General features: G+C 40.5%; 1 protein-coding gene across 4 annotated transcripts in view; it reads right to left on the minus strand.

Annotated features, from left to right (window-relative positions):
* The window catches only part of med12 (mediator complex subunit 12), a 72469-nt gene that overhangs the window by 21032 nt on the left and 26069 nt on the right, over nucleotides 1-25368 (minus strand). For 2 of the 4 annotated variants that reach the window (XM_061976721.2, XM_061976720.2), the window contains exons 8-28: nucleotides 22854-23000; nucleotides 22661-22760; nucleotides 22427-22563; nucleotides 22209-22355; nucleotides 19450-19576; nucleotides 19045-19334; nucleotides 16026-16199; nucleotides 12910-13054; nucleotides 12469-12587; nucleotides 12116-12259; nucleotides 10638-10801; nucleotides 10422-10553; nucleotides 9609-9836; nucleotides 9315-9459; nucleotides 9106-9226; nucleotides 4960-5070; nucleotides 4760-4873; nucleotides 3282-3418; nucleotides 1592-1771; nucleotides 1310-1381; nucleotides 1062-1228 (exon numbers count right to left, since the gene is read on the minus strand). In XM_061976721.2, coding sequence (XP_061832705.1) covers nucleotides 1062-1228; nucleotides 1310-1381; nucleotides 1592-1771; nucleotides 3282-3418; nucleotides 4760-4873; nucleotides 4960-5070; nucleotides 9106-9226; nucleotides 9315-9459; nucleotides 9609-9836; nucleotides 10422-10553; nucleotides 10638-10801; nucleotides 12116-12259; nucleotides 12469-12587; nucleotides 12910-13054; nucleotides 16026-16199; nucleotides 19045-19334; nucleotides 19450-19576; nucleotides 22209-22355; nucleotides 22427-22563; nucleotides 22661-22760; nucleotides 22854-23000 — 3101 coding nt within the window. The remainder of the gene's footprint in view (nucleotides 1-1061; nucleotides 1229-1309; nucleotides 1382-1591; nucleotides 1772-3281; nucleotides 3419-4759; nucleotides 4874-4959; nucleotides 5071-9105; nucleotides 9227-9314; nucleotides 9460-9608; nucleotides 9837-10421; nucleotides 10554-10637; nucleotides 10802-12115; nucleotides 12260-12468; nucleotides 12588-12909; nucleotides 13055-16025; nucleotides 16200-19044; nucleotides 19335-19449; nucleotides 19577-22208; nucleotides 22356-22426; nucleotides 22564-22660; nucleotides 22761-22853; nucleotides 23001-25368) is intronic. The other 2 variants (XM_061976723.2, XM_061976722.2) reach the window with 1 other exon arrangement.

The raw sequence follows: 25368 nt of genomic DNA on the forward strand, positions 1-25368 counted from the left end.
ATAATGAACCTTTCTTACAATATAGAATGCAAATATAAAATGTGCAATGTAATTTTAAAACTCATGTGCAAAAAAAAAGTTACCGGTAAATGTAGTAAAATAACTTAATAGGGGAGCTTAAAAAAACACCATTCACTTCCAAATCATACTTTGTATTTATTCTGTTTCTAAATCCATTCATAATTTTTGAAAAATCGATTTTAAAAAAGAAAATATATATGCATTTTTTGCCTTTTTTTTTTAAGAATCAATTTTTGAATTGAAAACATTAAAAAACTATTACTGATATTATTTATACTGTTGGTTTTATAAATTTTTGGTTTTCTTTTTTTTTTTTTACTATTGTATTTAAATAAGTATTGTATTTGTATGTATTCTCAATTGCTTTGTAAATTTTAGTATTGTAAAGCTGGGATTGGGTTGGAGTTGCTCTATTTTCTTTTATTAGATTGCTTTATTTTTTGCAAAAGAAAATTATTTTTGAAAAGGCGTTTTTTAAGCCGACACTGTGCGTATAAGTTGTACGTATACAGCCAAGAGGAGCTTCTGTAATCTGTTTTGAAAAGGTTTTACTATAATTTATATACCAAATAATATTACAGAAATCTTGCTCAATGGAGAATCGATTCTGGATCGATTGTCTCCCCCAACAATTGGAATCAAATCTTGAAGTGCCCAAAGATTTCCACGCCTAAATTATAATTAATTGAAATGTATACAGTATATTTACCTCCAAAGCCAGGCAAGGCTTCAGGCAATTACAATTCACTAACAATGTACACTCCAAAAAGCATGTTTTTGTCATACATGAGATTGTACTGAAAATGGGGAACCCAATAAAGGCAAGATCAACAATTTTTAACATTAGATTCTAAGGTAAACACAAAAGTACACAGATACTAAAAACTACCCCAGACTTCAAAGTTTTAATTAAGATATTACAATAACATGTCTGACTGCTACTGGTTTACCTGGACATTAACTTAAACCCTAAACCTATGAAGTGAAATTAATGTCCGTTCTTCTTTATCGGCAAAGGTGGCTAACACAAATGCACTCACCTTAAAATAGGTTTCATCTTGCTCGTGGCGCTGCTGCTATTGGCCGCAGAGCCGCCTTGGAGGGTCGTGCCATTCCCAGAGGAGGGGTTATTTGAGTTCACCTCGGCTGATTTTTGAAACACTTCAATCGTGGCCTTGGCTATGTTTTCCAAGAGAGAATAGAGCTCCTATCAGGGGAGACAAGCAATGTGTTCAAGGCTGCTAATAAATGTTTCCATCGATTCCAATTGCCACTCGGGTCAACTTGCATTGTTGGTGCTCTGCTTGATCATCAGCTGCAGCTCCAGAGATGACTGTCTCATCGTCCACTGGTCCATATTCTACCACAAGGACACCGTTTTTAAGAGTGAGAGACATGGCACTGCCAGAGGAGGGCAGCAAAACCACACACTCCACATGGCTTCTGTGTTAATCAAAACTGCTGCCACTGTTCAAAGTCTACCCCCTAATGGGCGATCTGAAGCTTATTTTATTCCAAAATGGGTTATCATTTTGCACAAGCAGCGAGACAAAGAGAGGCGTAGGTGAACCTGAAGGATGCGTTTGATGCGCTGCCTCTGAGGGTTGTCTCCGTCATCGCTGTCCAGCTGGCGGTGAGGGTAGCAAATGAGCTGCAGTAGCCTCTGGGCCTGAATGTTTACCAGCACCGGGTCCTGAAGGGCACTGCTGTCCTCAGACAGAGACTTGAGGCAGCGCTCTCCCACCCACTCCTGCAGAGGGCAAGACACGGCTTCACTGTGCATCTTGAAATAAAGCCTTGTGCTCTGTCAACTTCAGTTGGCTACAAATGCGGGAGCTGTAAGATTGTTCTGAGGGTGAGTTGACCTAACATGGGGGTTGGCAACCCGCGGCTCTAGAAGTAGCTAACTGAAACTTTTTTTTAAAATGTATGAAAATGGAAAAAGATGGTGGAAAAATATATTTTTATTTTAATATGGTTTCTGTAGGACAAAGATGACACAAACTTTCCTAATTGTTAGAAAGCCCACTGTTTAATATGTTTGTGTTCATGCTGCACTGATGATAGTATTTGGCGAACGCCATTTTGTCCTACTAATTTTGGCAGTCCTTAAACTCACCGTAGTTGTGTGGACTGTGACGCAACAGGTTGTTTAAATGTACAACTTTCTCACAGAAAGACGTGTTTTATGCCACTCCTCCTTTGTCTCATTTTGTCCACCAAACGTTTTATGCTGTGTGTGAATGCACAAAGGTGAGCTTTGTTGATGTTATTGACTTGTTGGAGTGCTAATTAGGCATATTTGGTCAGTGCATGACCGCAAGCTAATCCATTCTTACATCTATTTAAGCTTGCTTTATGTAGATATTGCATCATTACGCCTCGTTTGTAGGTATATTTAAGCTCATTTAATGTCCTTTACTTATGTCGTCTGTGTATTTAATTTATATTTGCATCTCTCATGACACATTATCTGTATGTAATTTTGGCTGTATTTCTAATAGTTGTTTGTGTGCCATGTTGTTCCAGACCACCGCAAACGTTACCCAGCTTGCAAAGATTGTAATAAATTCCTTAGCCGTTTCCTTTAACTTGGAAACACACATTTATACCTTTGACCATTCTAAAACAGTAATTTCCAGGAGTTATCTCCACCCTCTGAGAAGCCTCAGTTTCACTAATGTTTTCCAATGTTGTAAAAATGTGTAGAATAAATTAAAATTTCAACATTTCTGTCAACAAAGATTTGCATCAGCCTGCGACACATGGTCATTTTGATAGTAGGCTAATATAGCTAATAATGAAACGCATGTGTTTCCTTCATTATAAGACATATACTGTATAAGGCTTTGAAATTTTTGCGGCTTCAGACATATTGTTTTTTGGTCCAATATAGCTCTTTCAACATTTTGGGATGCCGACCCCTGACCTAACACAATGTAATGACATGAATGTGATGTCTGAGTTTGTTTTTTTTCATACATTTGCAGATATTTCAAAAATACTTTTATCATGTTATCATCACGAGGTGTAGCATTTGTAACATGATATAAAAATGTTGGAAAAAGTAAAGAGCTGTTATGCAGATGCTCTGTATTTCGATAGATGGATAGATAGATAGATAGATAGATAGATAGATAGATAGATAGATAGATAGATGGATAGAACTTTATTGATTCCTTCAGGAAAATTAAAAAAATGTAAAATGGTTGTCAAATAGTAACATATGGGAGATTGAACAACACTTTAGGGGTGTTTACCTGCTGGCAGATGGTCTTCAGGACATACTTTGCATACACGTCCAAGCTGGCTGTTTCTATGGAGACATTGCGCCCCTCGGATATGTCGTCGAGGCCGGCGGGGTCGGACAGTCCTGAGCCCCTCAGCTCGGCGTCACCTACAAAACCATGAAGACCAGTTGAGTTTGCAAAATGCCGCAGTAGTTGCTTAGGTCAGAGAGGTTTTCAACATGGGGTCCGTGAACCCCCAGGGGCAACGCAAAGGTACTGCAGTGGGGGGGTCGTGGCATTTTTGGTTGATTAAACTTTATTTCTAAAATGTTTATGTTTCCCAGGTAATTTTTCACACATTTAAATGTCTTTTAACACACTGTGAAATAGTTTAGCAGTGGCATGGACACTGTACTCACTGTGCCTTGCAAGTTTAAATAATAACAAATAAATAGTATTATTGTATCCATGTTAGCATTTAAAGAGGTCATATAATGATTTGTTTTTCAGCATTTAAAATACTTCCTTGTGGTTTACATGTAATGGTGGCTCCTTGGTCAAAATGTTGCATAGATTATGTTTTACAGACCATTTTCAAGCTTCTTTTTGACCGTCTTTTGAGAATGCGCCGTTTTGTGGGGCAGACTTATTTACGTGACTCCACTTCGACATCTTTTTTGTATTTTTTTGCGCTTCCATAGCGAGTCTAATGACAGATTAAGTTCAAACTAGTATACTCTACTTTGTATTAGAAATGGCAACAGCGGAGGAGGCATGTGCATGTACGAGCCAGTCTGCCCCACAACGATGGAGAAAAAGAAGGAACTTGTTGAATACAATGTCGGACCACAACGACGGGCTTGCTCAAAGCTGTTCAAGTAAATATCTACCAGATATGGATAATCCGCTGATGTCACAGGCAGAAAAGGTCACAGGACAGAGCAAATTCCAAACTGCTCATTTAGAGAAAGTATGAAAAAAGATAAGATTGCTTAATAAATACATACGCAACGCCTTTACGGTTAGGTTTCACTTTTTCGGAACGTATGCAGATCCCAATACGACAGCAGGTACCAACAGGTAAGAAAAGTTGGTTTTGCATAATATGGCCCTCTTTAAGATAGCTTGCAATTAGCGCTCTAGTTACCGGCAAGCATTTAGCTCACCAGTTACCAGCTATCATTAGCTGCCAGCTAGCAATTAGCACACCAGTCATCAGCTACCGATTATCACGGCATTTGTCAGCCAACCATTAAAATGCTAGTAACTTATCAGCTAGTGATTAGCGCGATAGTTTTCAGGTAGCCATTAATGCACTAGTTGCCAGCTAGCTATTAGCGGCGTTATACTATATTATTTGAATATATTAGTATTGCAGTTTAATTTAAAACACCTGTATGAAACACAAGTAGGGGGTCCCCGTTCCATCTCTCCATCAGTTTGGGGGTCCTTGGCCAGGACAAAGTTGAAGACCCCTAGCTTAGAGAGTACAGGCAAACACTTCTTACCCAACATAAAGACAGCTTTGAGGACGGCAAAAACGGCTCCCACAACTATGCTGTTCTGAGAGGCCGCCAGTAGATGGCGATTACACGACGACCGGATACCAACTGAAGATTTATCTGCAAGACATGAGAGTGACAGGCACAAAGTTGGTATTTTGTGCTAATTCCACCTGAACACAGCTCACTAAACCATTTTGTCCGACCTGACTTCATGCCGTCTTGGGGGACGGGGTTGCGTTGCGGTGTCTTGAAAAGGTGCAACAAAATCCTGCAGGTGAGCCTCGCTCCAGGCTCGGAATCTTGCTCGCTGCAGGCTAGAGACGAGTTCAGACACGTGTTTTAAAAAATTGCGACATGATAAAGTGCATACCTCCAAATTTAAAACCATGTCCTAGATAGATACAGTAGATTCATTTTTCATTTTGGGGGAAAAAAGGATGTGAGATCAAATGGTTGGCATGTGCAGTAGAGCCAACAGCCACAGCCTGGCTGAATGAACCTTTGTCTCAGAGGGGAAAACAAAAAGCGGGAATAGAATAAGGGGGGCCCAACTCTGGCGAGCACACAAAGCCCACTGAGGTTTCATGGCCACAGATCAAATACACAGGCTTTACTTTCATCTCTGATAGGAGTAATGACTCATAGTTTGATGCTGCTTCCCACCAAGATGCACTCTACACTTCCTTTAAAGAACACCTGAAAGCGGAGTATAAAAATGCTTATTCAGCAGAACCCCTTCATGTCGACGTCAATTGTCAACATAACCGAAATAGAAACTAGCCTTGGCTCGCACACTGACTTTGTTCATACGGTTTTCCTCCATTTGTGTTTATTTTCCATACTGTTATTTCCATATCCATATTTCCAACTGTTGCGATATTTTAACTGTGTGTCTTGTAAATGATTTTCTTCATGTGACGAAACACTAAAAAAAAATTAAATGAAGTGGGTGTATTGCTAAATTGCATGAGACATGGCGGTCACACGACGACCGGATACCAACTGAAGATTTATCTGCAAGACATAAGAGTGACACGCACAAAGTTGGTATTTTGTGCTAATTCCACCTGAACACAGCTCACTAAACCATTTTGTCCGACCTGACTTCATGCTGTCTTGGGGGACGGGGTTGCCTTGCGGTGTCTTGAAAAGGTGCAACAAAATCCTGCTCAAATATCCATCCATTTTCTACCGCTTATTCCCTTCGGGGTCGCGGGAGGTGCTGGAGTCTATCTCAGCTACAATCGGGCGGAAGGCGGGGTACACCCTGGACAAGTCGCCACCTCATCGCAGGGCCAACACAGATAGACAGACAACATTCACACTCACGTTCACACACTAGGGCCAATTTAGTGTTGCCAATCAACCTATTCCCAGGTGCATGTCTTTGGAAGTGGGAGGAAGCCGGAGTACCCGGAGGGAACCCACGCAGTCACGGGGAGGACATGCAAACTCTACACAGAAAGATCCCGAGCCCGGGATTGAACCCAGGACTACTCAGGACCTTTGTATTTTGAATGACAATAAAAGGAAGTCTAACATCACATCCATTTTTCTTCTTGGTGGCTCAATTCACACGATGGCCGAGCAGCTTGAGCGTAGCATTAAAACAAGTGACAGTGAGTGTAGAATTTGAGCAGAATTTGCCGTATCGCTGCTCTGTTTTTGGGTATTCCAGTCGTTCAAATAGAGAGATAGGAAAGAGCTTTTATAGAGTCCCGAAAATAAGTGGTTTTTAAAGGTAATAAAGTCAAGAAAAAAACGAAAGTGCGTCGAAGGAAATGGCTCTTAAAAATATCACTTTCATCATCTTGTGGAATACAATAGGACCATGTCTGTGCCTGCAGCAATCACTTTGTAAAATGTTTATTTGATTTGATTTGTTTGACAAACTTTCTGTGATACAATCGAGTTTATTCTCTACTATATTAGTAGTGTTTGAGAGCAGAACTAACGGTAAAGAAAGGACACGAGATGGCATTAGTTTGTGTTCTTTTGTGGTTGCTATGACTAAATAAAACTAGGAAGACCTGCCTGTGCAAATAAGCTAACATCATGTTAAGTCCTAGTAATAAATATTGTAATTGTAAATCCAATCCATCCAATTTTCATTGTCCATTTTTATAACAGAAACTAAAAGCTTAGTTGTTGTTGTGCAGGAGAGCCAACTGCTTTATTCGACACAGATGACCACATTATAGCGTCTTCGGTGATATTTGTTAGCATCAAGAAAATATCCTTAATAGTATTAATAAAGTCAATGAATACATCTCTGGTAGACTCAACAGCATGTACTGAATCTTGATATGGCTAGCAAACATTGCTGAACAACAGGGACATCTACAGCTAAATAATGAGACAAAATATGAACTTCACACCATAAAAACAACTGCGGACATGAATTGTAGATGAGACTAAAATTTGTACCTGGAAATCAACTGCAAACAAACTTATCCTTTTTCTCATTAGTGTCACGATCACAGCAGCATGGCACTCGTTATGTCAATCAAATACATTGCTTAGATGGATTTCCAACTTTGTCTTTCACCGATTAATGCTTAATTTGTGGACCCTCAGATGTAAAGACATGATGTGCCTCCAATCTTTTCTTCTCTAAATACCCTAAGTGTCAAGTGAAGTGAGGTTGTAGCGAGCAGTAACCTCTTGATGAGGATAAATGGTTTAAATCATTAAAAAAACTTTTTTTTTTAAGAGTGTATAAATCCACTCCATTCGATTTAAAAAAACATTTTTCATGACTGCTTATATATTTCCATCCAAACCTTCCAAAATACGCCCAAATCTGCACTGATGCAGGTAAATAAAAAGTAGCCTAATGGGACTCTCGACTGTCGCCTGAAATCCGGAAGTGCCTCTAGGTTAGGGCTGGGCGATATGGCCTTTTATTAATATCTCAATATTTCTAAGGCATGTCACGATACACGATATATATCTCGATATTTTGCCTTAGCCTTGAATGAACACTTGATGCATATAATCACAGCAGTATGATGATTCTATGTGTCTACATGAAAACATTCTTCTTCATACTGCATTAATATACCGGTATGCTCATTTTAAACTTTCATGCAGAGAGGGAAACCACATTTAAGTCAATTTACCAATACTGTATTCATTAAACAGTTATTAAGCAGTGGCACAAACATTCATGTCATTTCCAAACAGAAAGTGCAAGATTGTGAGAGACATTTTAAAACAAGCTATTAGTGCACTTTTGTGCATGATGTCACTAAGACGACATATCAAAACAACACTAAATTAAAGTGCACTTTTTGTACAGAACGCCACTACAATAGTTTAAAACAAATAAAGTGCACTTTTGTGCATTATGTCACACAAGATATTTCAATAACTGTCAAATAAAAATGAGCTGCATAATATGAAATCAATAGGCTTATGTCCTTCGCTATGTGGTAGGTTTCTGCGGACGTTATCTCCTTCTGTTGTTGACTAATTTTTTCATTTGGTGTTGATCTGGAAATGGTTGCTTCGGCATTTTGTGGATATGGCACCGAACGGAGATGTTGACATGCAGAGTTTCAAGCACTCCTCATCCTCTAGCGGGTGACTTTTCAAATGATGCTACAAATTAGCAGTAGGTGCTACTTTTTGTGGCAAGGCTTTTGCCGCATACTTGTTCAAAATCTTCCCGCTTGAAGCCAAACCCCCGCCAGACGATGGACCCCGTGCTGTTTTTCTTAGGAATTAATTCTTCCTTAATTTGTTACCAGATTCGCACCTTCTTTCTCTTGTACTACCACTCCGCTAGCATCACAGCTAAAGTTACCCATGCTGCTACCTCTCTGCTCAGCGAGGGAAGAAGAGGTAGATCACCTCGACTTGGTCATGTGAAAAAAAAGCTTGCCTGCTGAAAAAGTGTGGGCACCCCGGTGCTATATAATTAAACATTGACTCTGACATGAGCAAAGCTGTATCACCAAGTCCAAAGTGGCGGGACCAATGTCCTGATTAGGAGATTCATAACTACATTCAATAAAAGTTCAAGTTAATGTACCACTGATAGTCACACACACTAGGTGTGTTGAAATTACTCTCTGCGTTTGACCCACCCCCTGGTAAGTGAGGGCAGCAGTGACCAGCAGTGAGCAGCAGCGGTGGCTGCGCTCGGGAATCAATTTGGTGGTTTAACCGCCAATTCCAACCCTTGATGCTGAATACCAAGCAGGGATGGTCCCATTTTTATAGTCTTTGGTATGACTCGGCCGGGGTTTGAACTCACAACCTACCGATCTCAGGGCGGACAATTTAACCACTAAGCCACTGAGCAGTTTTTTTTTACATAAACTATAATAAATTCATATTCTTACCTGCATTGAGGAGCGATGGAATCGCCACACAGCGGACCAGGTCCTCCAGGAGAAGACATTGCCTCGCTATGAGAATGGCTACGAATGTCGCCAGGGAATCATGGAAGGACAAGTCGCTAACCTGAAGGGGCATAAGGGCAACTTTACAAATCAGGGCTGCTGAGGGTCACCAAGGCAAAATAGAATAGAATGTAATTTTGTAAACGCACGTCCACGTTACAGAGCAGGTCGTTGAAGCCGCAGTTGCCATTGTTGGAGGAGCAGCAGAGTGCCTTGAGGATGCCGAGCCATTCCGCACTTAGGTAGTGACAATATGCAGTCAGCTCCGCACACAGGATGCCGATATCGTTAACCCTGAAAGAGAAAGAGCAACCTTATCTTAATTGCACTGATACCAGTTCCCCTTTGTGGTTCCCCCTATAAAAGGCCAACATTTTCTTCTGGATGACTCAAAATGTTAAAGGCTCAGGTTGAACGATAATTTTTCCTGATTGGTAATGTACCTCTCAGGGTCTCTGTGGTCCACGCACAGGTCCATGAGTACGTTGCACACAAAGCTGTAGCGGTTTCCCTGACTGTCGTTGAGGATCTTGCCCACCATGGAGTGGTTGAAGTTGTGTGCCAAGGGGTTGGCAATAGCCTCCATCATGAACTCTGAATCCCAGCGGATGTTGGAGTCCGAGGGGTCGATGTTGCAGTAGATGGAGTTCTTCACTTTGGAGCAGAACTCACTGAGAAACAGGTAGGTAGGTAGGTCTTTATTGTCATTGCACAAGTACAACGAAACTTTGTTTTCAGCACAAACCCGTCCAAGATTAGACAAACAAACAGTGTACAGGGTTACAGAACATGAACGCTGATGGGTAGCCACAAGGTGCCCCGTAAAAGATGGGAAAAAGGTAAACGCTGGGGAAGAATGAGTAAAAAAATACAATCTAGATTGTCTGGAGTGGGAAAAAACCTCCATAGCAAAGCACATATACATAATACAACATCTATCTCGAGACTAGCAACAGAGGGGAGGGAGTGGGAGCCACGGTGGCAGGCTGCAGCTCTTCAGGCGCTGCCCAGCCGTCCATCACCTCTCAGGGATTCGCGTCAAGGGCGTTGGATGGGGGGTGGGGTATGTGTGTGTGGCATATATTTTTTGTGGATGCATGTGTGTGTGTGTAAGCCTGACACGTGTCTCTGTTCCACGGCCTTGGTGTCGTGCAGTCGCTAGTCAGTCCAAAGTCAACAACAACAGGTGACGACAGCCATAAAGCTAGCGTGAAAAGAGATGCACATTTTTCATGAGTGGGAAATGCATTTATCACCTGAAGATCTCGCCAAACTTGTTCTTGAGGTGACTGCAGGAGGTGTAGAGGTCATACAGGTAGGCCAAGATGCAGCGCTCAGCAGAGGAGCAGTCTGCTGGGTTCACACCTGACTTGACCACGATGCGCAGCCTAGCAGAGGATCGTACACATTACAACACCAGGTATGTTCACGTAAAAGAGAGGGGTTTGGATGCACGCATGTGTGCCACCGACCAGTCAAAAACCTGCGCCGTCTGCTCGGGGTTGAGAATGAGGCAGGAGTGGTACCTCCTAAGCACAGCCACGATGCACAGACAAAGGCTGTTAGTGTAGCTGCCCACCAGGCTGGACGACTTGAGCAGCAGCTCGGCTTCCACCAGGCTGAGTTCATTCAGAAGCTACAAATAAAAAACAAGCACGGTTCAATCAACACCATGGGGTACCCCAAGTGTGGCTCAGCCTGTCGGCCTTTTACCACATGCGGCCCGTTCTAAAATTAAAATCGAATAAGACAACTTAAAAAAAACTAAATAAAATATATAAAAAAATAAGCTCATTATAACCAGAAAAAGGCCTAATGTTATTAGTAATACTAATGATAAAATGCTTTGTCACCTACAAAACAAAGCTTAAATCTTAGCATACAGTGAAACCTCAATGTAATAACCCCTTTATTTGCAAACTTATATATATATATATATATATATATATATATATATATATATATATATATATATATATATACACACATACATACATACATACATATATACATACATACCGGTACATACATACATATATATGGCTTTCGGCCCCCGAGCAAATTTTTTTAGCCCAATGCAGCCCTCCAGTCAAAAAGTTTTGACAGCATTTCATACAATTTTTTTGTTTTTCATTCCGCTTTATTTACTTCTGTTACTGAATGTAAAAACCCAATCTCCCCAGTGTGGGTCAAATAAAAATCCGATCCTATGCAGGACAGTTCAGTTTGTCGTTGTTTTAGTTAGTTAATAAAAAGATAATTAAATTATAAATAAATGATAAATGGGTTGTACTTGTATAGCGCTTTTCTACCTTCAAGGTACTCAAAGCGCTTTGACACTACTTCCACATTTACCCATTCACACACACATTCACACACTGATGGAGGGAGCTGCCATGCAAGGCGCTAACCAGCACCCATCAGGAGCAAGGGTGAAGTGTCTTGCTCAGGACACAACGGACATGACGAGGTTGGTACTAGGTGGGGATTGAACCAGGGACCCTCGGGTCGCGCACGGCCATTCTTCCACTGCGCCACGCCGTCCCAAAATTATCCCGAAATTATCACCTCTTGGTGATGTTTGTTTGATAGTCAGTACTGTATATCACTTTAAATTGTGTTCAAAGTGTACAAACCTTAACTAAAATAGGGACCTTTGTCGAGGTTGCATCCCATTATTCATATTTATTGTTTCTTACGGAGAAAAGTGCTTCACTAGACAAACTTTTCGATTTACGAATCCTGTTCAAGAACCAATTAAGTTCGTAATTCCAAGTTCCACTGTATCGACGTAGGTGTGTTGTGGCCCGTTTACAAAATTAAGAAGCATCAAAATGAACCCTGTACACTTTGAGATCACGGTATGTGGCCCCTGGTGGAGCATTTTCGGACACCTCTGATTTTATGGCTCACGGAGGATGAATAAAGCGTGGACGCACGCATTAATTACCTGAATGGCAAAGTCGATGAGGCCACTGACGTTGAGAGAATACTCCATGAGATCAAAGATGAACTGAATGTGCTGCACTAAAGGCAAGTGATAGGACATCCCTAAGGCAAAGCTGGTGATTTGTTCCAGCACATTTCGGGACACCTGCACATAACAACCAAAAAAAAACCAGCAACACAGTGGGGTCAGTGTTGACTCACACAAGGAAATCTCTCCAACCTTGGCTGGGAGTCTGTGCAGCAAAATGCTTGAGGTAATTATCCATTCAGGCTGCCATGACAGAACGCCACTTACATATGAATTAGGAAAGTATTTATACTGAAATGTCACATGCAAAATTAAGCAAACCTAACCTGGTAGGTGACCTGGTGCTGGTCAAAGTGGGAGAGGTGCTGAAATTTAGAGAAGATATCTTCTGCGGTAGGAAAGGCCTCGGGCTTACTCCTCTTCCTCTTCTGTCCCTCCTCGCCACCTGCAACAACGGAAGGTAGTTTGGGGAGAAACAAGAGACACATGACTGCTTGGGATTTTCAAACATAAATGTTAAGCTGCTTTACATATCGTAATAGTCATGAAAAGACACGTGATGCTTTGTTGGTACAAAAACTCTGCATAATCTCTTGTGTTTGATAATAAAACTGCTGAGAAAACAAGATGAGTACATAGTGATGCAATTGCAGTCAAAGATGATTTTGACTTTGGGCATTATCAGCCGGTCCAAAGAGTCCTGCATCTCGCAGTGAAACCGTAGACTGAAAAGATACACCAAAAAAAAAGAAAGAAAAAGAATGTACCCGTTTCAGCAGTGCTTTTGCGATTGAGCACCTTCAAGATATCTTTCGTTATCTTTTTGATGGTGTGTCGCGCCTCATCCCTTAGTTTGCCCACGCCGTAGAGGACTACTAGACGCTGGTTGCACTCGTGACTGGCATTCTCCTCCTACAGAATAAGGCAAATAAATGATACGCAGGAGATGGCCTGGAGAACTCCAGCAGCAGCAACATAACATGTGAATCAAACACCTTGAAGTTGGCACCCCTTATTATTGCAAATATAAAAAATGACTGCCTTTCGTTTGGGTTAAGTCTGTGCTGGAAACATTTTCTTCTGTCCCGATTTTACTTTACACATTTGCTGACTGGTGATGTCAGAAATGTGTTATTGTCAAATGTGTTATTATTCATAACCATCTCCCGACCCCACCTTGTCAAAATCTCCCCAAACTTGTCCCAAATGTTTGTGCTGCAACATTTTTTGTCTTACTATTATAGTTTTTATGTTAATAGAGCTTCCTGTATTTTTTAACGTGTTAATTATTCATAACCAGCCACCAAACCTGTCCAAAATGTTTGTGCTACAACATTTTGTGTCTATTTTAGTTATGTTGTTAAAGTTTTATATTTTAGATGTTATTAACGTGTTATTATTCACAATCAGACCTCCAAACTTGTCAAAATCTCCCTAAACTTGTCCCGAATGTTTGTGCTGCAACATTTTTTGTCTATTATATTTGTTATGTTATCAAGCTTTATAGTTTTTGTTATTAACGTGTTATTATTCATAACCAGCCCTCGACACCACCATGTCAAAATCTCCCCAACTTGTCCCAAATATTTGTGCTACAACTTTTTTTGTCTATTATAGTTTTTATTTTATTTTTATGGTCATGAAGTGTGGGTAATGACCGAAAGAATAAGATCGCGGATACAAGCGGCCGAAATGAGTTTCCTCAGAAGGGTGGCTGGCATCTCCCTTAGAGATAGGGTGAGAAGTTCAGTCACCCGAGAGAGACTCGGAGTAGAGCCGCTGCTCCTTCGCTTGGAAAGGAGCCAGCTTAGGTGGTTCGGGCATCTCGTGCGGATGCCTCACGAGCGTCTCCCTAGGGAGGTCCTCGTTGCACGTCCCACTGAGAGGAGACCCCGTGGCAGGCCAAGGACCAGATGGGGGGATTACCGTACATCTCCTCTCTGGCCTGGGAACGCTTCGGGATTCCTCAGGAGGAAGTCGCTAATGTTGCTCTGGAGAGGGAAGTCTGGGGGTCTCTGCAGGAGCTGTTGTCCCCGCGACCCGATTCCGGATAAGCGGTTGAAGATGGATGGAGATGGATGTTAAGGTGATATTATTTATGACCCGACCCCCCAACTTTGTCAAAACTTCCCCAAACTTGTCCCAAATGTTTTTGCTACAACATTTTATTGCTTAACTATTTTAGTTAATGTACATTTTTAAAGTTTTATATTTTTATGTAATTAACGTGTTATTATTCATACCCAGCCCACCTTGTCAAAATCTCCCCAAACTTGTCTGATTTGTTTGTGCTGCAGTTTTTGTTTAGTGAAACAATTACAGTTTTTATGTTCACGTATTCATAACCTGCTCCCAACCCCACCTTGTCAAAACCTCTCCAAACGTGTCCAAAATGTTTGTGAGGCAACATTTTTTGTCTATTATAGTTTTTATGTTGTTAACGTATAATTATTCATAACCTGCCCCCAACCCCACCTTGTCAAAACCTCCCTAAACTCTTTAAACTTAAAGTGTTTACAAAGTACAAAGAAGAAGAACCATGATAAACATTCTGAATTTATTTCATCCATCCATCCGTTCATTTTCAAAATAATCTTACTCATCTCATCATATGAAATGTAACTTACTTCACCGAGTATTATTTATTTATTTTTATTGTGATTACTTATGGAGTATATTGTGAATAAATTGAGAACAGGAAGTGAACAAATGTTTTGGCAACTGTTATGTAAAAGAAAAGGGGTAGGATTAAATAAGCTCTGCTTCTTCCTACTCCTTTTCGAACATGTTGAAAAGAGAAACGGGAAATTGTGATGTATCATGTTGTATACATGCATGTTCGAAATAAACTCACTCAACTCAACTCGTCCAAAATGTTTGTGCTGCAAAATTTTTTGTCTATTATAGTTTTTATGTTGATAAAGTTTTATAGTTTTTATGTTGTTAACGTGTTATTATTCATAACCAGCCCCCAACATTGGCAAAATCTCCCCAGACATGTCCCATACTGCTACATCTTTTTTCCAACTATTTTAGTTACGTTAATAGAATTTTATAGTTTATCTGATATTATTAACGTACTATTCAGAACCAGCCCTCCAAGCTTGTCCCATCCGTTTGTGCTGCAATTTCTTTGTGAAACTATTGATAGTTTTTATGTTAACGTGTTATTGTTCATAACTAGCCCACCCTGTCAAAATCTTCCCAAACTTGTCCCAAATGTTTGTGCTAATATCTAACTAATATAGTCTTTAAATTATTAAATCTTTATAGTTTTTAAGCTATTAACGTTTTTTTATTCATAAAGATATTTACAAAATCTCCCCACACTTGTCTCATTCGTTTGTGCTACGATAGAGCAGGTTTGTGCTGCAAAAAAAAGGTCTATCTATTATAGGTGTTTTGTTATTAATGTGTTATTATTCATAACCATCCCATAACACCTATAATAGTAAGACAAAAAATGTTAGCAGGGCAAATGTAGCACAAACAAATGGGACGAGTTTGGGGAAATTTTGCCTGGGGTGGGGCGGTTATGAATAATAACACAAAAACTATAAGATGTTAACATAAAAACTATCATAGACAAAAAAGTTTGCAGCACAAAAATGGCACGATTGAAAGGGACAAATTTGGGGAGATTTTAACAAGGTGGAAACCGTAACGAACAAACAAAAATGTTGACAACACAAACAAATGGCAGTGTTATTTTAATAGTTGCAATGAAAAGGGGGGCCAACTTCACACAGGTGAATCATAATAAATATGATTAATTTCTTGTTTATCTTCACAGGAAAGGAATTACAAAACTGCCGCTGGCATGTTCGGAGTCGACAAAAATAAGATGGCGATGAGATACAACAAAAAGGAGGACTCTATTTACCTGAGGAATGGGGAAGTGGGTGGCGTACTGAATGTGCCGGGGCTGCTCATACAGCTGGGGGAAGGCGGGGTCCATGCTCTTGTCCTTGCAGGTGCTCTTGCTGTCCTGCTCGGGTACGGACTTCTCCGGGGAGGGGCTGCCCTTGGACTCGCAGTGCATCGGAGGAGAGAACATCTGCAAGACAGAGCACGACAGTAATGATGAAATGTGTGACCAAGACAAATAAAGACAAGCCTTCTCCCTTAAAATGGATACGGCCCTCACATGTCCGCAAGGATTTTATTATATATTGTCAAGGGACATAACTATAAAAAGGAAAACTGGATACACTTTAGAGTGGTCTGTGAAGAGCTTGTATAGCAGTGTGGATTTACTATCCACTGAAAATGAGTCAACACAGCCATTATTGTCGAAATAGCCAGCAACACCAGTCAATTCAGTTTTATTTATATAGCGCAAATTGACAACAGAAGTTATCTCAAGGCACTTTACACATGGAGCATGTCTAGACCCACTCTCCTCGTAGATTGAAGAGAACCAAGCAAACCTTTCATGTGCAAGCACTTGTCGACGAAGGCAAGGCAAAAACTCCCTCTATAGACCGAACCCAAACGAGTAAACATGTGTCCTTGGTAGGGCTGGACGATCATGGCAAACATCATAATCACCATTATTTTTGATTGATATTGTAATCACGATTAATTACACGATGATTCATCAATTTGAGAACATGAGTATTTATTGTACCACCATAACGGTGAAATAATAGTAACAAAAAAATATTATTTTATATAAACAAAATTGTATAAAATGTTTCTTAATTAAATGCAAACTCTCTCACAGTTATTGGTGCAATACATCTTTGGACAATTCTGACCAGTATTTTAGGTTAAAGCATAATGTTGTAAATGGTACTTTAAGTTCATTATGCTTGTGTAAGGTACTTTTTTGAAACCTTTGATTTTTTCGACTATGGCGTACCACACTATTATTGTAAAGGGGGGAAGTGTGCTGTTGTTCTCAGATGGATGTGTGGAGGCGACTTGATTTAAAAAAAATAAAAATAAAAATAAAATTAAAAAAAGCGAGCGTTTGCCAAGTTGCGACTACTGTTTGTACATTGTTGTTACATCCATGATTTCGTTCACAACAACACAAGCAGATAAGATGTGTTGTGGGTGTATGCTTCATATATTAGTCGCTGTTTCAACTGACCGCCTCGACAATGTTAAGGACGGGGCGGTTGCGTGTTTAGGGGATGAATGAGTGGTCCCGAACACATTTACTCAAACAAATGTTCCTTCTCCTCTTAATGACAGCTTTTCATTTACATTGATGCCAATTTCTGTGATATTCTGCATTCAACAGCGGATTTCGTTATATTAGCTAATTATGTGACTCCGAGGAAATCATACGCCTTATTTTTTTGTTGACTTTAGTGATTATTGATTAGACATACTAGCGATGTGATATAAAAAAAAATAATCGACAACATTCTTCTTGGGACCATTTTTCAACCTGAGGTAATTCCAAAAAGAAGCTTAAGAAGCCACCATGGTAAAGCCCAAACCTCTAGTAGACATGCTTTTTTCCCCACTCATTCGCTCATCATCCGTTCCATCGTTACAAGCTCTGGAATTAGCATGGACGTTGCACGGCCCATCAATCGTTTCCGATTATTGTATTTTCATAATCGTGAGAAGCCATAATCAAAATTAAAATCAAAATTCGATTAATTGTCAAGCTGTAGTCCTTGGTGTGAATATTTAGTGTGCGACAATTGCTAGCACTGCATTTAAGGTAATTCTGTTCCACTCCTTCTAGTTGACTCCATAACATTCTTCAAAATGTCAAAATTGTCTTGCTACTCACTTGTTGCCAGCTATTTAGACAGTGGATATAGCCCAATGCAAGCTGTACACCAGGGCTATTCAACTACATAATGCAGAGGGCCGTAGTTTCAAGAGCCCGAGGGATCAGGGGCCTGACATGGGGTGTTTCATCAGAAAATGCCTCCCCAGGTTATATTATTTTGAGACTGCATTTGCTTAATTGCAAAGTAAACACATCGGCTTCCACACTGCACTGTCAAAAAAATCCTTATTTTGCCCTCGCTACTCGTTTCCAGCGTGTGCAGCTAGACAGATAGTTAACAGCATGAAGAAACAAACGCTCATGTTTTGTTGATTGCTGTTTCTTCTAATGAATTATTTTCCTTCCTTAGTTTTTTTCTTTACACTTCTTCCTTCATTTAGGTTTGTAAGACAGAAAATATAAACATTACCAAAGTATAACGTCCATTGTGTATTTTATATAAATAAAATGGAAGGTGCCCTGTGATGAGGTGGTGACTTGTCCAGGGTGTACCCCGCCTTCCGCCCGATTGTAGCTGAGATAGGCTCCAGCGCCCCCTCGCGACCCCGAAGGGAATAAGCGGTAGAAAATGGATGGGATGGATGGAAAATGGAAGGTTTAGTGTTAATGCAGTCACACTATAAACAACATAAATATTGCACACATGTAGCTCAACACAATTAAACCTAAGGTGTAGCTTTATCACCCTCTAATGCTGGAATTCAGCACTACGTGTATTAAATGAGCTTTGATCGCCAGAGTTTAACAGCCAAAAAACAACACGACCACAAATTCAAAAGATATCACAAAGTCAGCAATTTAATACACTCAAGTGCGATTTTTGCTATTTGTTTTGATTTTTTTTCCGGGGTCGATAGTGCCACCTTCTTCTACTCAACCATTGCTGCTTCATTGGGACACTTATGCTTTGCTGTTGCCCCCTGCGGGGTGGTGGGAGTACTGCATACATAAACAATCCTATTTTGAATGGTTTCATCAAGCCTATTTGGGTGATATTCAGCGGGCCAAATTAGACGGGCCGCCACTTGAATACGCCTGCTGTACACAGACTACTCTAAAGTATATCCAAATGTACTTTCTGTAGTATTGTCTGCATATTGTATTGTGAGGGGTGTCGTCAACGCATGTTTACGCAACCTCATACCTCATCAAAATTAGCACTAGAGTTGTGATCAATTTCCATCGACTCCGACAGGCCGGTATCCTCCATCTTGACACTGTTGCCCGCATCCTGCTCCTTGCGATCCGACTCATCTGAGGGCTCGTCGCCGGGGGAACGGGGACGTGGCAGGTGGGAGTCGGAGGCCAGGTCGCCACGGGAGATGAGCGTGCACATGTAGATGTTGTGGGAGAAGACGTCATGGCGGATGAGCTCGCAAAAGAGCAGGACAAGGTTGGAGAACTCCACTCTCTCGTTCTCATTGCCCGGCTCCGCTAAATGGATGAGAAATTTTAGTCGAATCCTATGTTGCTCAGAGTGATGAAATAAGAGATAAATGGCAGGTAATGTACAGTGTAAAGAAACAAATCAGTAAGAGCAGGCACTCACTCAGTGTGGGGGCCTGAGTATCCAAGAACTGCAGCAGAACATCCTGAAAAACTGGAAGTGTGGCGGTGGAAAGGGAGCCAGACGAAACAGAGCCCTTCTCGTCCACCACTTCCGACTCGCCACATCGCTGACAACCACACGCAGAAAATAAGACGTTACCACGTGCTTTCTGGTCTGTAAATGCTGTTTGATTAAAAAACATGACTATACACAAACTTCATTTACATTGCTATGAGTAGCTGCATGAAAATCTATTAAAATACAAGTTCAACCAATTTATTTTGACGATTTGTGGACATTGTCAACAAATACAGACAAAATTTGTCGGCGACATCATCACTCGTGTTTTTTCAGACAACAACATTGCAGGTGAAAACATGTTAACTATAGAAACATGTTACTCTAATCTTCTTAAAAACATGAATACTTGCTAATTTTGCAAAGCGGACCTTTTTTATGGCTATACATCTGTGATACGGGAACATTTAAAGCAGAGGCAAGATGTCTGACATCTGAAAGATGCAATCTTAACTCAGTAAAATAGTTTGTTTGTTACTTTGCTAGCTAACTAACGAGTGTGAGACGAAGTTCTTTGGCTAAAATGAGAGTTAAATCTATTTTTCAAAGTCCGCCGGCTAAACTTTGTCTATATAGATTAAAGTACTTTTTTTATTTGTCAGGAGCTTCAGCTGTGAAGCAGCGTCAATTTGCAGTACAAAGAAGAAAGGCACAGTAAACAAACATCAATCACACACAAGCATTAAGCACTGCTGCGCCGATGTCATAAAATAATAAATATACAATCTATTAGATGGCTAAAATGTTTAGATCAATCAAGTATATTGGATAGCTAAAATGCCAGGACAGGAGTTAATCAATAATCAATAATGTACCTGTGTGCAGTTTTTTTAAACACATCTTCACAAAATGCTTTGTTTTTTAGGAAGTGCTTTAGTGTTTGTTTTTATTGCTGTTATTTCAACTGTACTTTGTTTTCATGAAATAAATATATTTTTGTTTTTGTGAGCTACTCAGTGGCCTAGTGGTTAGAGTGTCCACCCTGAGATCGGTAGGTTGTGAGTTCAAACCCCAGCCGAGTCATACCAAAGACTATAAAAATGGGACCCATTACCTCCCTGCTTGGCACTCAGAATCAAGGGTTGGAATTGGGGGTTAAATCACCAAAAATGATTCCAGGGCGCAGCACCGCTGCTGCCCACTGCTCCCCTCACCTCCCAGGGTGTGAACAAGGGGATGGGTCAAATGCAGAGGACAAATTTCACCACACCTAGTGTGTGTGACAATCATTGGTACTTAACTTTAACTTTTAAATGGACAAAAGTTTAATAGTTACATACCTAACAGACTAATGAGCAGCAGTTACAGTATAAATATATATTTCTGAATGAATTAGTCTTCTTTGCAAGTTAGCACATGCCTACATATGGGTTAAACAGAATTTAAAAGCAAATGGCTAAATTAGAGCCACTGAATAAATTCATGTTTCATAATCTGATAGTCAACTAATCGTTAAGATAAACGATGACAAAATAGTCGTTAGTTGCAGCCCTACTTAAAATATGAATGTGCTGTCAACTTGGGCTGGGCGATATATCGAGTTTGTAAGATATATCGATACATTTTTAAACAAGACATGAATTAAGAAAATATCGTAATATCGATATAATTTATTTCACGTTAAAATGACCAAATACCGCTTATTTGTTGTGTTCCTTGTTCTCCCCCGCTTCCCACTCTCTCTCAACACTCAACCCCTCCCCTTCCTCCTTCCAAGACATGCTTGCACATATAAGAAAATCTATGATTGGTTGGTTGTTTACTATGATGAGTCACGATTGGTTGACATTAGGGCAAAAGATTAGGGACAGTCCAATCAGAGGAAACATAGGGCGGAAAATAACCAGGAAGGGAAATCACAATAGACATCCCAAATGATGACGAGAGAGTCGTAGAAGAGAAGAGGGAATATTCAAGTGGGCGATTTATATATTTAAAAAACTAGTGGAAGATGGCAGAAGGATTCTCTTTTTTAGATTTTTCTTTTAGCGATGTAGACGACATCCAGGAAACCCACAATGCGTCTACTTGGCCACATTTGGACAAATGTATGCGTCTGGATATAACAATCATTTGAGTTGTTTACCATGTAAGCCCAAATCAAAACTGCTCTCGAGTTGCCAAGCCAGGCATATTTCGCACGAGAAATGCTGCCAAAAATGTACGCCGAGGTGAGGAAGATCATAGCCGCACAATTAAGTCAAATCACTTAATTGGCGCTGACCAGAACCGTACGTGTGTGACAGTCCATTACACAGTCGACTGGGAATTAAAAAATGCCTGCCTGCAAATTACGGTAATTTTTTTATCTGAGTTTGATACTTTTTGTATTATTTGCACAGCTATGTTATTTACTTTACGCAGAAAGAATATTTTTCTATTTTCTTTATGTTATGTAATTCTGTGCTACTTAAACAGCTTCTTTTCTGTGCTGTTAACACCCATCTTGACTAACTGGGTTAATAAAAGTGCCACTTCAATTTCAGTGAATCTCGCTCAAGAATGAATATCTTTATATGTATGCTTTCACCGGAAAATATATCGAGATATATATTGAATATTGAGTTTAAGTAAAAATATATCGAGATATACTTTTTCGTCCATATCGCCCTGTCCTAGAGTCAACACAACAATGGCAGCCAGAACTGTGCATCAAACACGTTAACAGAGAAGGACGATACCTCTGCTTCAATCTCGGCCTGTCGCTTCTCCAGCAGCTTGGCCACCACCATGGCCCTGTGTCGGCCCGACCGCTTACAGCACACGGCCCATTCACAAAGCAGGGTGACCACAGCGTCGTCATCGGGCGACATCTGGACGGAAGCACACTTTGTAAGTATTATAATCGGGGCCTCTGCGTTGATCACTTGTGATTTTCATCTTTAAAGAAGTCAAGTACCTCGTGCCCATCCTTGCTCTGGCCTGAGCCAAATATCCGGTTGTATAAGGAGTCCAGTGAGTTGTTAAAGTCTGACTTCTCGAAGCTGTGGTTGTCCAGAACCTCTAGGGTGTGCAGAACCCTCCCAATGGTGAAGCCTGACCAAGAAGAGAGAATCAGCATCGAGAATGCTCCACTACACCGAACACATGACTCTTACCGTGAACACTGAGAAAAAGAAGCAGTTTTACCAACCTGCCGTGGTCTCCTGGCACTTGTCAAACGACCAGCGAAACTCCACAGCCTGGCCTCGCTCCTTAACTTGCTCCTCGATCTCTCTCAGCTTTACACGGACCTGCGGAGAACGATGGAAAACTAGTATCTCGGCGTAATTGTGGAGCATATGCTGTCATCTTGATGAGGGATGGCTTGCTGTGTCTTCAAGTACCTGCTGTGTGAAGGCGGTGTTTCCCCCAGGCATCGGTAAGCTGGAGGGTGCAATGGGCAAAAGGTCCAGAGGGGAACCAGTCTTGTTCCTGCTGTCCGTTAGAGAGTAATGCCACACCAGAGCACTGGGGCAACACAACACTATGCTCTGAGGATGACAAAAACAACATAAAATTACATAGTTGTGGAACAATTAGGACTACCAAAACTAAGTGTATTTGTGAAACCCTGCACTCCAAAAGGTAAACATTTAGCAGTAAGTACACCACTACTGTGTTATATGTGCTACTATTTCTGATTGACTGTCACACAGCTTAATGTGCTCTTCAAAACACCCACTGGGACTTGCCACAAAATATGGTACCCACCTTTAGTGGACTGACAAGGACAAAAAAAATAAAATTCACGCAAGATTACCGGTAGTCGACAAATGTGGCCGCCATCAAGCAGAACGTCTTTGAAGGGGCACAACTGGAACAGCACCTCTGCCAGGCCATATGAAAATCTTACTTTACTAGCAAAGTAAGATTTTCATTGTACGGCAAACTGTCTGTTTAACTGTGCATATGACAATAAACAATCTGAATATGAAATAACCCGAGTGAACCCTTTTGTCAGACTGCTTTACTCTTTGTCTCTGTGGGTGGAGGCGAGTCCACTAGCACTGGGGTTCTTAACCTTATTGACATCTGGCAGTGTTGGCGTTAACGCACTTTTTATGTCTTTTTACGTATTTAAATCAGAAAGGACGCACAATTCCGGAAGCCCGCGCGTGCCATGGGCACAGATTTTTTTTTTAACCTACCGCTCGGTTTGCTTGTTTTTTATTTGATGAATTATCGCTTTCCGCCGGTGTTTTGTTTTGTTTATATTTGTTGGGTCAAATTTCCATCCTCGTTAATTGCGTTTTTATTGGTCGAAAATTTTGATTCGCCGAAAGTTTTATCAATCACAAATACTGCCTCAGTTTGCACTCGGACAACTTTAGCGCGAGGGGCCATCGAAAGAAAGACTTCATGGTAAAAGTTAAAGTTAAAGTTAAAGTACCAATGATTGTCACACACACACACAAAGTGTGGCGAAATTATTCTCTGCATTTGACCCATCACCCTTGATCACCCCCTGGAGGGGAGCAGTGGGCAGCAGCGGTGGCCGCGCCCAGGAATCATTTTTAGTGATATAACCCCGAATTCCAACCCTTGAAACTGAGTGCCAAGCAGGGAGGTAATGGGTCCCATTTTTATAGTCTTTGGTATGACTCGGCCGGGGTTTGAACTCACAACCTACCGATCTCAGGGCGGACACTCTAACCACTAGGCCACTGAGTAGGTACACTAAGCTGAGTGTAAAGTCCACCTTTTTTAACATCATGCTCTGCCGTGTATCCAGTAAATGACTTGTTTTAGTCTTTGTGAGTCCATGGAAACTTCACTTTGATCTCCTGCTGGATCGACATCGTTCGAGGATGGAGACAGGCTAGCTGTTAGCTTCAAGCTAACCAGCACCCGACCAGACTCCTTCAACTCAAAAACATACTTTGCAGGTCAACAAACGGGGCAAATATGTGCCTTTTGAAGTGTTAATGTGCGAGTGTTTAAAAGGAGTCTCTTGGAGAAGTGGCTGACAAGTTAGCAAGTGTCTCTCGCATCGCTGACAGTGACGTCATCACCGTTATTGTTTACTGAAGCAGAGATGCTGACTGTGCGTTATGATAAACACGCATGCGTCGCCAGGCTCTGCTTTTTATCGATAGACTTATCAGATTAAATGTTTTATTTGTTGTTGTGGCTTGTGCAGCCCTTTGAGACACTTGTGATTTAGGGCTATATAAATAAACATTGATTGATTGATTGATTGATATTTTCTATAGCAGGGGTGTCAAAAGTGTGGCTCGGAGTCAATGTTTTAAAGGCCCACGGCACATTCTAAAAATACTATTAAAATAAACAAAAACATAAAAGTGGAATAAAAAAGCTTACTGGTAAATTGGAATTTAGAAAAAGTTGCAATGTTGAATAATAAAACCAAGCTGTTTTTTTCTTTAAAATTGTCATTCCTCAAAACATAATATTGAATCAAAACCAATGTTTTTATGAATTATTGACCTATCCAAGGCTCCGATTACTTCACATCAAATATTCCACTTTAAAAAATATTTTTTATGGAAGATTTTGCATATTTTGTGTGTTTGCCATAACAAAAAACATAGTTTTCTTTGACAAAAAGGGCAGAAAACAAACCAACCAAAAAACAATAACTTAGAATTGACGGATAGATCTGAAGTTGATGTAAACTCCAGAGATTTTGGCGTCAAATTAATAATGTATGTATGCCCTGGCATAAGATTATCATCATTACATGACCGAAGCTAAAAACTTTTTACACTTTTAAATAAATACACCTACAACTTAATAAATACAAATATAGAAAAAACTACCGGCAGCGGTAAAGTTTAGGTCCATGAAGGAAAGAAGAAAGTGAATTAATGTTTATAACTGAATAAATTTACATATGCA

Source organism: Nerophis lumbriciformis, linkage group LG16 (genome assembly GCF_033978685.3).
Source record: "Nerophis lumbriciformis linkage group LG16, RoL_Nlum_v2.1, whole genome shotgun sequence".
Lineage (NCBI taxonomy): Eukaryota > Metazoa > Chordata > Actinopteri > Syngnathiformes > Syngnathidae > Nerophis > Nerophis lumbriciformis.